Source organism: Giraffa tippelskirchi, chromosome 9 (genome assembly GCF_054371585.1).
Source record: "Giraffa tippelskirchi isolate mGirTip1 chromosome 9, T2T-mGirTip1v1.2.pri, whole genome shotgun sequence".
Lineage (NCBI taxonomy): Eukaryota > Metazoa > Chordata > Mammalia > Artiodactyla > Giraffidae > Giraffa > Giraffa tippelskirchi.
Genome location: NC_137283.1, coordinates 47,521,818 through 47,535,874, shown reverse-complemented (window position 1 = coordinate 47,535,874; position 14,057 = coordinate 47,521,818). Strand labels below are relative to the sequence as shown.

General features: G+C 38.5%; 1 protein-coding gene across 47 annotated transcripts in view; it reads right to left on the bottom strand.

Annotated features, from left to right (window-relative positions):
- Positions 1–14,057, bottom strand: part of DCAF1 (DDB1 and CUL4 associated factor 1) — a 98,757-nt gene that overhangs the window by 41,356 nt on the left and 43,344 nt on the right. For all 47 annotated transcript variants that reach the window (XR_014064059.1, XR_014064063.1, XR_014064070.1 and 44 more), the window contains 3 exons: positions 2,244–2,381; positions 523–1,035; positions 132–233 (listed from right to left, as the gene is read on the bottom strand). Coding sequence is in view for 26 of the 47 variants with exons in the window: in XM_081525220.1 (XP_081381346.1) it covers positions 132–233; positions 523–1,035; positions 2,244–2,381 (753 nt within the window). In the remaining 21 variants the exon portion in view is untranslated. The remainder of the gene's footprint in view (positions 1–131; positions 234–522; positions 1,036–2,243; positions 2,382–14,057) is intronic.

Sequence of the window (14,057 nt, the reverse complement as noted above, 5' to 3'; positions counted from 1 at the left end):
ACTGAACTGAACTGACACACCTGGCCATAGAAACATTCTAAACAATAAAATCCAGAGATGTTATATACCAAAACACATAGACAATCCACGTCAATTCAATGCTCGGTAACTAATATTTTAAAGAACTTTACCTTGAGTGCCTCAAATGTAAGCAGGACATCATTAGTCTGTTTTAAGTCAATGTAGAACATCATCAACTCCCGTGATCCAAGCTGCATGAATATGGGAAGTAACTGAAATGAACACCAAAAACATGTCTTAACATTTGAATTTATTTTCACATATTTCCTGACAGAAGACTAAAGAAACTCTTCCTCCCTCCTTTATAAAGATAAACATATAAACACATTTCATTCAAAAAGGCCTTATCAGGAGTGACCTCCATAAGACTTTACCAGTTTGACACAGACTTTTCCGTATTAGAATGAAAACACATCAATGTATAATATGCCACCACAAAATACCCCAGAAATAAAAACAGTAGTCTTAAAACGTGAACACTACTTTTCTCAGTAAGCTTACCTCCTGATATTCTCCTAAAGGGGTCAAATACTGGAGAATAAGTCGCTGCTCAATAGCAGGAGTCATAGGATAAAGGGTATAATTGGTGCCAATCACCCAGGGGGACATTTCTGACCAGCTGCTATTGGACAATTCAACAAACATGCGGTCTGGATCAGATGATGAAAAACCCAACTTTTGCTTGGCTTTCCTGAAGCTCTCTCTGTCAGCCTGTTTTGTTGACTTGTTTTTCCTCAATGCCCCTTCTTCAAGTTTGGTTGCTGAGTTCACTCTGCTACTGGTCTTGTGGCCTGACTCAAGATGAAAGGAGATCTCCATGTCTCCAGAAGCTTCCTCTTGTTCACCATCCACTACATCTACAGCCATGTCACCATAGTCCATATCCACAGCTTCTTCATCCAGAGGCAAAAGAGGTTCAGAGGAGAGCTTTCGTGGGCTAGGACGCTTGCTTTCTTGCCTTGAAGCTACTTCCTGAAGCTGCAGCTCTCTCAATCTTCGAAGCACTATCGCCACCTATCAACAGATATTGGAATAAAACAGGTTTATCTCTTCTGTATCTTAACTTAAATGAGTCAAGTAATTTTTACTTCCATTTAAGAATACTCAAGCAGTTATCTCAATGACTGGTAACAGTACAGATCTGACAAGTATGTTGACTTGATTCCTACAGCTTGATGAAATAAATAATGGCTAAAAGTCTCATTCCCCATAAAATTTCCAAGAATCCAAACCAGAAGATTTGCAGATAAAACCTAATTCACAACACATCTGTCTGGATCATGCTAGACTGGACCATCACATTTGAAGAGGCAGACACTAGGTATATTCACAATTTTTTACAAGTGTCTTTGAAAAAAATCAAACATGAAGGTTTTTCAAACTTTTATCTGTATTCTGTTAAATATTATCATCCCCATTACACATAATTACATAAGCTATTTTTCAAGTTCACCACTTATGTTTTCCTTTAGGTACTCATTTTTTGGTCCAATCCAAAACTGTGAAGTCGCTCAGTCGTGTCCGACTCTTTGCAACCCCATGGACTGCAGCCTACCAGGCTTGTCTGTCCATGGGATTTTCCAGGCAAGAGTACTGGAGTGGGTTGCCATTTCCTTCTCCAGGGGACCGGGACCTTCCCGACACAGGTATCGAACCCTTGTCTCCTGCATTGTAGGCAGACACTTTTACCGTCTGAGCCACCAGGGTAGTCCCTCCAAAACTGTAGTATTATGCTTAGTTTAAAAAAAAAAAAACAGTGATCAGGCCTGCAACTTATTTTAAACTGCATTTAAAAAGACAAACAATGGTGAATCGACAGAGAAGAGGGGTGAATGGGTGGATGACTATGTCATAAATATAAATATAGTAAATGTTCACAATCAATATAAGTGGTCTATATACAGGTGTTTGCTGTAAAATTGTATTTTGCTATATGTTTGAAATTTTTCATAATCCAAATGTGGGAAAGGAAGAGGGAATGGTACTGTTTATCTGGTACAAACTATCATGATCTCTGACATAATGAAAAACTGTTATATTCAAGTTAAACAAAAGGTGCAGTCAAAACTCTTACGTAAGGTAAGAGTTGAAACACTGATATTATAAGCTATACTTTAGTACAATGAATAAGAATCAGATCTTCTGACTCAACTTCAGGTAGCAAGAAAGAATGAGTGAATATACTATCTTACGTGAAAAAATCATTCTGACATGGTCCTTACCAGCTGTGAATTTTCATCCCTGTAGTTGGCAGCAATGTCTTGATTTTCCATAGCACCTCCTAACAGACCAGTAGAGTATGTCCTCAGTGGCTGATCAGCCTCTCGGGCCCATTTGAAAAGATTCTCAACAATTCCTTCCTAGAGTAAAGTAAATGAAATAGTACAAATCAGATGGGTAAAGATTTCATAATTCAAGATATAAGCAATGACTTCAGTTTATAAAAAAATTTTTAATAAAGTATTTCAATATTGCTCGTAAGATTACAAAATCTAAGCAACTTAAATGTACTACAGTAGGTGGTTTGAAATAACTGTGCATTTGTGAAACAATCCTGTTTATCCACTAAAACTCAAGCTATAAAGATCAACTATCACATAACGTAGCTATTAAGACCCAAAAGGTTCCACAACCAAGCGGGGAGCACTAAAAATTCTATCTGCCTCTTTGAAGTTCACAATGCACAATTAACATTATCAATGCTCTAAGAAGTCCTCCGTCAAACAAGTGTTTAACGCCACATATCCCATTCTTAGTTTTTATTATGAAATAAAATACATAAACATGTATACTCCAAAGAAAATGAAAATCACTTCTGATTTACCAATGAGTTTAAGAAACAGAAACCTCCCATGTGTCCCTCCCTATACCATCTACCTCCAAAGGGTATCTACTTTCCTAAATTTTAATAATTTTCTTGTAGAGCTTTTGTTAAATGTTACAGGCTCTGAATTGTATTAAATTGTGTGTGCCATATGTATTTTTCTGCAACTTGTTTCTTTTACTCAGCATTATGTTTTTTACATTCATTTTTACTGTCATGTGTAATTGTCACAAACAGTACCCAACGTAAGACAGGCTTTACATACAATTTACTTAATCCTTGTATCAACCTTGTATGATTGGACAAGTACTATATTTACAGAAGAGAACACTGTCACAATGAGGTTAAGTAACTTACCAAGAGTCACAAAACTAGTAAGTAGTAGAGCTGGGGTCTTATCCCAGGCAGCGTACCTCCAAAGGCTCTTCACCTCCATGTTCTGCTATTTTGTTAACTTTTACCTTTTTTGTGTGCAAATATGTCCCTAGAGTAGACACCTAAGAATAGAACTACTAAGTCACAGGTGTGTATGCTCAACTTTACTAGAGGCAGCCAAACTATTTTTCAACGTGACTACAATTCACATTTCCAACACTGAATAGTCCACTTTTTTATACATCTTTACTTAAAGTTGACCACCATCAGACTTTTTATTTTTTGCAGTATGGTGGATATGAAAATTTAACGCTTCATTTAACCTGAATTTTCTCATTTACTAATGAGGTTTAGCATTTTTTTCATGCCTTGTGATCATTCATACTTCCACCTTCTGTGAAATATTCCTGTCTTTTACCAGTGTTTCATGTTAAGCACAAACTCTTAATATTATGTAATCATATATAATAATATTCTCTTTTAAACTTTGTGCACTTTATATCTTATACTCTTCCCTAAGGTCATGGTGTCATTCTCCGATATATTTGTAAGTTTTAAACTTTCTTCAAAAAAGTTATTAACACTCTGAAAAATTTTGTTTTAAAATACTTACCGATGTGAAAACAAGCATATCATTTACTTTAAGTGTCTTTCATTCTTCTTTCTGAACAGCATAAAAAATTTTAAAATACTAACTCCAACTATTCCCTTCCATCTACATGTTACCCAGAATTTGTTCCCTCTTTTGCCCCCCAAAAATTGTAGTCAATATTTCTAGGTTTACAGAAGTTCTCTGAAGACATTTTCTACTATTATCTGGCCTCCACTGATGCTGTGGCAAAACTTGCTGTTAATTTGCAGATCCTAGCCTCATCTCTCTGAATACTACCTTTCTATTTTCTTTCTGTGTGTGTGTGATCTTCGTGCCATCACCGCACAGCACGTGGGATCATAGTTTCCCAACCAGAGACGACAAACCCATACTCTCTGCAGTGGAAGCATGGACTGTTAACCACTGGACCACCAGGGAAGTTCCTTCTCTTCTTTTTCTGAAACTCCTTTTAGATACATTCAAAATTTTCTAATTCTAGTCTCCATATCTCAACTTCTTTCATATTTTTCTTCTCTTTTCTAAGCACTTCATTACTGATTATCCTGTTAGATATTCCAGTTCATTAATTCTATCAGTAGCTATGCTGAGACTTCAGTCTACACCTACTAAATTTTAAAATTCAATAATTGTAATTTTTATTTCCAGTAGTTCCTTGGTTCATTTTCCAAATGGCCATTTTTCCCAGTCTTAGAATTCTGATTTTTTTTTTTTACATTCAATAAGTTTCAACTATTTTAACCATTTTAAGTGTGCAATTCAGTGGGATTAAGTACATTCACAATGCTGTATAACCACTACCACTATATTTCTAGAATTTCATTATCCCAAACAGAAACTCTTTATCCCGGTTTTCAATAATGGATAGAACTGAACAGAAAATCAACAAGGAAACAAAGGAGCTGAACAACACTGAAAACCAACTCAATCTAAAAGACATATAGAGAACACTATCCACCAAGAGCAGAATACGCATTTTTCTCAAGTACAGCTGGAACATTTCCCAGAATAGACCATATGTTAGGCCACAAAATACATCTTAATAATTTAAAAAGGGCTGACCTCTTACAAAGAATTTTTTTCAATCACAATGGAATGAAATGCGAAATCAATAACCCAAGAGAAAACTGGAAAATTCATATGTGGAAATTAACAGTCATAACCAACCAACAGGTCAAATTAGAAATCACAGTGAAATTAGTACCTTGAGATGAATGAAAACAAAAACACAACACACTTAGAAAACTGATGGGATGCTGCCAAAGCAGTGCAAAGAACAAAATTTATAGCTATAAGTACATAAAGTTAACAAGATAAAAAGGTCACAAATTAATAACCTAATTTATACTTCAAGAAACAAGAAAGAGCAAATAAAACCCAAAGATACTATTATTTTTATATCTGTTAAAGTTTAGAGTGGAGATAGATAAAATACCATATAGAAAAATATAGAAAATAATGAAACCAAAAGTTGTTTTTTTTGAAAGGATCAAAAAAAATTGACACGGGGCTTCCCTGGTGGTACAGTGTTAAGAATTCACCTTGCAAAGCAAGGGACACGGGTTCAATCCCTGGTCCAAGAAGATCCCACATGCCGAAGAGCAACTAAGCCCATGCACCACAACTACTGAAGCGCGTGTGCCCTAGAGCCCATGCTCTGCAACAAGAGAAGCCACCGCAATGAGAAGCCCGGGTACTGCAACAAAGAGTAGCCCTGACCGGCCACAACTAGAGAAAGCCCAAGAGCAGCAACAAAGACCCAGCACGGCCAAAAATAAATAAGTAAATAATTTTTTTAATTGATAAACCTTGAGCTAGACTGACCTCATGAAAAAAGAAGAGAAGACAAATTACTAGAATCAAAAATAAAAGGGAAGATATTATTACCAATTTTACAGAAACAAAAAAGATTATAAGGGAATTCACTTGAAGTCCAGTGGTTAGGACTCTGTGCTTTCACAGTTGAGGGTACAGGTTAGGTCCTTGCTCAGGGAACTAAGGTCCTGCAAGCCATGTGCTGCACAGCCAAAAAAAAAAAAAAGAGGGGAGGGGGGATTTCAGGAGAACATTATGAACAAAAAATTTGGTAACTTAGGCTAAACGGACAATAACTTCTAGAAACACAATCTACAAAAACTGACTAATGAAGAAACAGAAAAACTGAACAGACCTATAACCATTAAGGAGGGTTAATTTGTCAGCAAACCCACCCCAAATAGAAAAACCTAGGACTAGATGGTTTAACTGGTAAATTCTACCAAACATTTAAGAAATTAATATCAAGCCTTTTGAAACTCTTCCAAGAAACTGATAAGAAGGGAAAACTTCCCAACTAATTCTATGAAGCCAACATTATCCTGATACCAAATACCCTGATACAAAGATAATGTAAGAAAACTAGATATGCCTTATGACTATTGGTGCAAAAATTCTCAAAAAATACTTGCAAACTGAATTAAACAGCATCGTAAGAGATTACTGTATATACCACAACCAAGTGAATCTACCCAAATGTGCAAAGACAGTTCAAAATGCAAAAATCAATCTATGTAACAGACCACATTAATTGAATTAGTGTGAATTAATTTTTGTGAATTAGAAGAAAACCACATGACAGTGTCAACTGATAAGAAAAAATAATTTGACAGAAGTAAAAACCCTCTCATTAAAAAACACTTCATAGGGCTTCCCTGGTGGTCCAGTGGTTAAGAATCCACCTTGCAATGCAGGAGACACTGGTTCAATCCCTGGTCCAGGAAGATCCCACATGCCACAGAGCCCATGTGCCACAACTATTGGGCTCTAGAGCCTGTGAGTTGCAACTACTGAGCCCATGTGCCTAACGCCCGTGCTCCACAACAAGAGAAGTAACTGCAATGAGAAGCCTATGCACCACAACAAAGAGGAGTCGAGGAGTCCCCTGCTCACCTCAACTAGAGAATCATGCAAAGCAACAAAGATCCAGCAAAGCCAACAACAAAAAAAAACCACTTCATAAACTAGGAATAGAAGGAAATTTCCTAAACATAATTAAGGACAGTTATGGGGGAAAAAAAAAAACAGAGCTAACATTACATGCAACAGTAAATTAAAGACTGACAGACTTTCTCCAAAGATTAAGAACAAGACAAGGATGTCTGCTTTCACCACTTCTATTCAACATAGTTGTTGTTATCCAGTCGCTAAGTTGTGTCCAACTTGCAACTGGCAAGAAAAAGAAATTACCCTGGAGAAGGAAATGGCAGCCCACTCCAGTACTCCTGCCTGGAAAATCCCATGGACGGAGAAGCCTGGTAGGCTACTGTCCATGGGGTCGCGAAGAGTTGGGCACAACTGAGCGACTTCACTTTTAGTTCTCTCAATCATAGAAAACCAATCTTCTCTTAAGAAAGGGAGACACAGCCGCTCTTTTTTTTGGCTTTGCATTTTATTTTCTACGTATCATCATTGAATTTATAATTAACACTGGTCACCTTGAATTCCTAGTTGGAACAAAGGAACAGACCTGAGACATCGCCAGCACTGGCCTAAGCAGAGCTGCCCCCTTCTCTGCAGTTGTGTGTTTACTACTTCCTGGGTTGGAAGGAATAACTGGGAGCTCTGCAATGATCAGACCCTTCAGGCAAGAACCAGTGTGTTAATAGTGTGAATTAGATATACTGACTACCTGCTCTGCTTAACTGTTATGAAACTGAACTAATCAGCAGTTATAAAGCACATACTTTGTTATGTGCTAGGCTCTGCCTCCTGGCCTGTAGATAATTTAAGAAGACCTGGGGAATACCATCAGATGTGCTAATTGTATTTGGGTGTTAACAAAAGCAGATCTAGACAAGCTGTCCACTTAAATGGTACCTTTTGGTCAGAAAAAATTTAAAGATTGTGATCATGTAAAATTACTCAAACCTTCTAGCAAAAATATTTTTTGAAAAATAAACTAAATGCCTTTATAAAAAAAAAAAGAAAAAGAAATTAAAGCCATTTACTTTGGAAAGGAAGAAATAAAATTAGCTCTGTTCACAAATGACATGATCTTATACATAAAAAACTCTACAGATTCAACAACCCCGCCCAAAAAAAACCTGTTAGAACAAATGAATTCCACAAAGTTGCAGAATACAAAATCAATACACAAAAATCAGTTATATTTCTACACACTAGTAATGAAAAATCTTAAAAGGAAACACACCCAAACATTATTTCACTGCTGACTCTTAATCATGGAGGATTATTTGTTGGGATACTTTGTAATTTTTTTGTAAACTCAGTTTTCCTGAAAATTGTTTTTTCTGTGAGAATCCCTTCTGGCCCGAGTTGTGAGAGGTTCCCCCCCAAGAGGAGTTGTATATTTGCTTCTGCCAGACAACCAAAGAACATCACTGATCCAGAACAATGTTGTTACTGTTGTTCATTGACTCTGGGGTTGCCAATCATATAACAAAACTTTCAAACATATACCCAAGTAAGGCCCATGCCCAGAATTTGTCAGAGAAGACTACCTGCCCTGCCCCTTAGACTGAAGTCAGAGACTGAGAAATCTGTCATTTTCCCACAGCATAAAGCAGATATTTTTCTTTTCCACTGTTTCAGTGAAGGTCCTTTGGGAGTCCCAGTTTTATGTGGAGGTCAAGATCCCTGTTCTAACTCCTCATTCAAGATTCTGTATCTTGTCCTCAACTATCACTTCTGTTTTACAGTTCCATCTTCATTTCTTGCACCTAGGGATTTCACTAAGAGTTTTTTTTTACAGTTTCCCTGGAATTTGTATTTGTGTGCAATAGGAGAGTTTATGGGTTACCTTGGTTAGTCAGCTTGACAGATCTGGGTCTCATCCCTTCTGTATTAAAACCATTTCTTTTCTCTCTCCTTCTGAAATACCATAGATCATGCTTTTCTTCCTACCTCATGGGATACTGTGAGAATTAAGTGATAGATGCAAATAAAATGCTTAGCACAGGCCTGGCACTCTAAATAAATAGTAGCCGTCTACCTAACTGACCCCTAATATGACGGATATTCTCATCATAAAATACCTATTAAAATTTTAGGGTAATCTTAATTTTCAGAGTATGAAATCTTAGAAATGTTGACCTAAAAGTTACAATTTCTGAGATTTCATTCTCTCCAATTTTATCCCTCTGACCTCAAATAATTTAAGACAACCTCAAAGAAATAAAAATGTTATTTTTATTATTTAAGACAGAACTCTTAAAGAATTAAGTCCATAAAGGTCCTGATCTGACTGGATTAAAAGCATAAACTGACAAACTAAACTGTGTGAAAAACCTGGTACATATACATTATAATAGTATTCAGTTCCATAACACTTAATATAATGAAGAAACTATACAGCCAAACAATTTTAAACAAAATTTAGGAAATCATGCAGGTTGCAGATGTCCTACTCAGCTCACCTTCTCCTAATAAATAGATCAAAAATACACTTAATTGTGGAACAATTCTCACCAGAATATCTACTGAACGCTGGCAGAAGACTTCACACTTCCAGAAGGACAAGAAAATCCCCAAGTAACTGGGTAGGACAAAAGAAAAAGAGAAAGAAAGGCGGGCAGGACCTGTACACCTGGGATGGAGCTGTGAAAAAGGAGAAGTTTGAAAACTCGGAAGACCCCTCACTGGCAAGGAGATCAGCTAGGACAGAAGGGGAGCTTCAGAGCCTCAGAGAAGAGTGCAGTAACCAGTTTGCATAGGGCAAAACAGAGAAAGACCAGCAGAGACAGTCGGTGCCACCACCTGACACTTCCCAACCCCAGACGCTTGCCCTTCTGCTGAGAGGGCAGGGGCTGAGTACTGAGGCTAGTGCTCTGAAGGTGAGAACTGGGGACAGGACTGGGTTTGGCTGCACAGCAACAGCCTGAGGGGACTAAGGTGTGGTGCACAATAACCAAAGGCATAGGGAAGAAGCCTGGGCCCACCAGAGAAGCAAGACCTCGTTGTTGGGGGTCCTGTGAGGAGAGGGGTGGCTACTCCATAGAAGTTTCTTTCTCTGCATGTTCTCTCAGGTGGCAAGGCACCAACCTACAGAAGTCTCAGAAGTAGGCACGAGCCAGTACTATGACTTCAGACTCCAGAGGCAGGTGCGGCTAGCTGGCCAAGGGTCCCAGGACTGAGCTTCAACAAATGCCCCCATCTCCCCACCAGGCACAAGCAGCGCCACCATCAAGGGTCCCACAGTCAGGTCATGTATCTGTGTAGCTTCTACCAAGGGGATAACAGCCAGCACAGACTGAGCAAAGACTGTAAGAACCCAAACCAAAGAGAGCCTTCATGCCAAAAACATAGTAAAACCACACAAGCTACTCAGAGGAAACTCCCACAAATAAATAAGCCTTCCAAGACTATAGTAGATAATTGAACTCACAGAGTAAGAGAAATATAAACAACATGAAGAAGCACACTCCCAGTTAAAAGATCAAGAGAATTCCCTTGAAGGAACAAACAGTAAAACAGACCTCTTCAGTCTAACAGACACTAAATTCAAAAAGAAGGTAATGAAAATACTGAAGGAATTAAGAAAAACTATCAATAGAAATGCAGATTACTGTAAAAAGGACCTAAAAACTGTAAGGAGGAGCCAAGACAAATTAGAAAATTTACTTGCCAAGGAGAAAGCTGATCACTGAGGAAGGCTTTCTTATCTCTCCTTGCTATTCTTTGGAACTCTTCATTCAAATGAGTGTATCTTTCCTTTTCTCCTTTGTCTTTAGCTTCTCTTCTCAGCTATTTATAAGGCCTCCCCTCAGACAACCATTTTAACCAAAGAATAGCAAGGAGAGGTAAGAAAGCCTTTCCCAGTGATCAATGCAAACAAATAGAGAAAAATAATAGACTGGGAAAGACTAGAGATCTCAAGAAAATTAGAGATACCAAGGGAACATTTCATGCAAAGATGGGCACGATAAAGGAGAGAAACAGTATGGACCTAACAGAAGCAGAAGATATTAAGAAGAACTATACGAAAAAGATCTTGATGACCCAGATAACCATGATGGTGTGATCACCCACCTAGAGCCAGACATTCAGGAATGTGAAGTCAAGTGGGCCTTAGGAAGCATCACTACAAACAAAGCTAGTGGAGGTGATGAAATTCCAGCTGAGCTATTTCAAATCCTAAAAGATGATGCTGTGAGAGTGCTGCACTCAATCTGCCAGCAAATTTGGAAAACTCAGCAGCGGCCACAGGACTGGAAACAGTCAGTTTTCATTCCAATCCCAAAGAAAGGCAATGCCAAAGAATGTTCAAACTACCACAATTGCACTCATCTCACATGCTAGCAAAGTAATGCTAAAAATTCTCTAAGCAAGGCTTCAACAGAGATATCTCTTCAAGCAGAGATATTACTTCACAGACAAAGGTCCCTACAGTCAAAGCTATGGTTTTTTCAGTAGTCATGTATGGATGTGAGAGTTGGACTACCAATAAAATATCAGAAAGGGAATGTAAAAAAATAGTATCTTTTAAAATCACACTAAAAAAATAAAACCTAGGAATAAACCTGACCACAGAAGTGAAAGACTGAGAACCACGAAATATTAATAAAGGAAATTAAGAGAAGTCAAAGAAATGGAAAGATATCCTATGCTTCCGGATTGGAAGAATTAGTACTGTTAAAATGGCAATACTCCCCAAAGCAATCTACATATTGAATGAATCCCTATCAAATTCAGTTCGGTTCAGTTCAGTCGCTCAGTCGTGTCCGACTCTTTGCGACCCCATGAACCGCAGCACACCAGGCCTCCCTATCCATCACCAACTGCCGGAGTCTACCCAAACCCATGTTCATTGAGTTGGTGATGCCATCCAACCACCTCATCCTCTGTCGTCCCCTTCTCCTCCTGCCCTCAATCTTTCCCAGCATCAGGGTCTTTTCCAATGAGTCAGCTCTTCCCATCAGGTGGCCAAAGTATTGGAATTTCAGCTTCAACATCAGTCCTTCCACTGAACACCCAGGACTGATCTCCTTTAGGATGGACTGGTTGGATCTCCTTGCAGTCCAAGGGACTCTCAAGAGTCTTCTCCAACACCACAGTTCAAAAGCATCAATTCTTTGGCACTCAGCTTTCTTTACAGTCCAACTCTCACATCCATACGTGACCACTGGAAAAACCATAGCCTTGACTACACGGACCTTTGTTGGCAAAGTAACGTCTCTGCATTTTAATATGCTGTCTAGGTTGGTCATAACTTTCCTTCCAAGGAGTAAGCGTCTTTTAATTTCATGGCTGCAATTACCATCTGCAGTGATTTGGGAGCCCCCAAAAATAAAGTCAGCCACTGTTTCCACTGTTTCCCCATCTATTTGCCATGAAGCGATGGGACCGGATCCATGATCTTAGTTTTCTGAATGTTGAGCTTTAAGCCAACTTTTCCACTCTCCTCTTTCACCTTCATCAAGAGACTCTTTAGTTCTTCTTCACTTTCTGCCATAAGGGTGGTGCCATCTGCATATCTGAGGTTATTGATATTTCTCCCAGCAATCTTGATTCCAGCTTGTGCTTCTTCCAGCCCAGCGTTTCTCATGATGTACTCTGCATATAAGTTAAATAAGCAGGGTGACAATATACAGCCTTGACGTACTCCTTTTCCTATTTGGAACCAGTCTGTTGTTCCATGTCCAGTTCTGGCTGTTGCTTCCTGACCTGCATACAGGTTTCTCAAGAGGTAGGTCAGGTGGTCTGGTATTCCCATCTCCTTCAGAATTTTCCACAGTTTATTGTGATCCACACAGTCAAAGGCTTTGGCATAGTCAATAAAGCAGAAATAGATGTTTTTCTGGAACCCTCTTTTTCGATGATCCAGTGGGTGTTGGCAATTTGATCTCTGGTTCCTCTGCCTTTTCTAAAATCAGCTTGAACATCTGGAAGTTCACAGTTCACGTACTGCTGAAGCCTGGCTTGGAGAATTTTGAGCATTACTTTACTAGCGTGTGAGATGAGTGCAATTGTGTGGTAGTTTGAGCATGTTTTGGCATCGCCTTTCTTTGCAAATGGAATGAAAACTGACCATTTCCAGTCCTGCAGCCACTGCTGAGTTTTCCAGATTTGCAAATTACCCATGACATCTTTTGCAGAACTAGAATAACTAATCCAAAAATTCATATGGAACCATAAAAGACCCAGAGTTGCGAAAGGAATCCTTGGGGGGATGGGGTGGAAATCAAGAGACATAACTATCCCAGAGTTCACACAATACTACAAAGCTACAGTAATCAAAACAATGTGGTATCGGTACAAAAACAGACATCCAGATCAACGGAACAGAGCCCAGAACAGAGAGCCCAGAAATAAACCTACACAAAGACTGGTCAACCAATCTTCAACCAAGGAGGTAAGAACATAAAAACAGGAAACAGTCTCTTCAGCAAGTGGTACTGGAAAGGTTGGCATCGTAAATCAATGAAGTTAGGACACACCCACACATCATGCAGAAAAATAAACTCAATATAGCTAAGACTTAAACGTAACTCAGGACACCATAAAACTTCTAGAAGAGAGCATAGGCAAAACATTCTCTGACATAAACTGTACCAATGTTTTCTTAATCTACCAAGGCTTCCTGGTGGCAAAAAACGGTAAAGAATTTACCTGCAATGCAAGAGACCGAGGTTCAATCCTTAAGTTGGTAATATTCCCTAGAAGAGGAAATGGCAACCAACTCCAGTATTCCTGCCTGGAGAATGCCATGGACAGAGGAGCCTGAAGGACTACAGTCCATGGGGTTGCAAAGAGTTAGACATGACTGAACAACTTACATTTTCACTTTCACCAAAGTAACAGAAATAAAACCAAAAATAGACAAATGAGACAAAATCAAACTTAAAAGCTTTTGCACAGCAAAGTAAATCATAAAAAAAAGAACGAATAGAAACCCTACAGAAATACTTGCAATGATGCAACCAACAAGGAATTTATCTCCAAAATATACAGTTCATACAACTCAACAACAAAAGAAAGTCAATTTAAAAAAAAAATGGACAGAAGACATTAATAGACATTTCTCCAAGAAGACATACAGATGGCCAGTAGGCACATGAAAAGATGCTCAACATCAGTAATTATTAGAGAGAGAAATCGAAATTACAAGGAGGTACCATCTCACACCAGAGATGTGTGAATGGCCATCATTAAAAAGTCTACAAATAGGACTTCCCTTGTGATATAGTGGATGGGAATCCACCTCACAATGTGGGGGACACCAGTTCGATC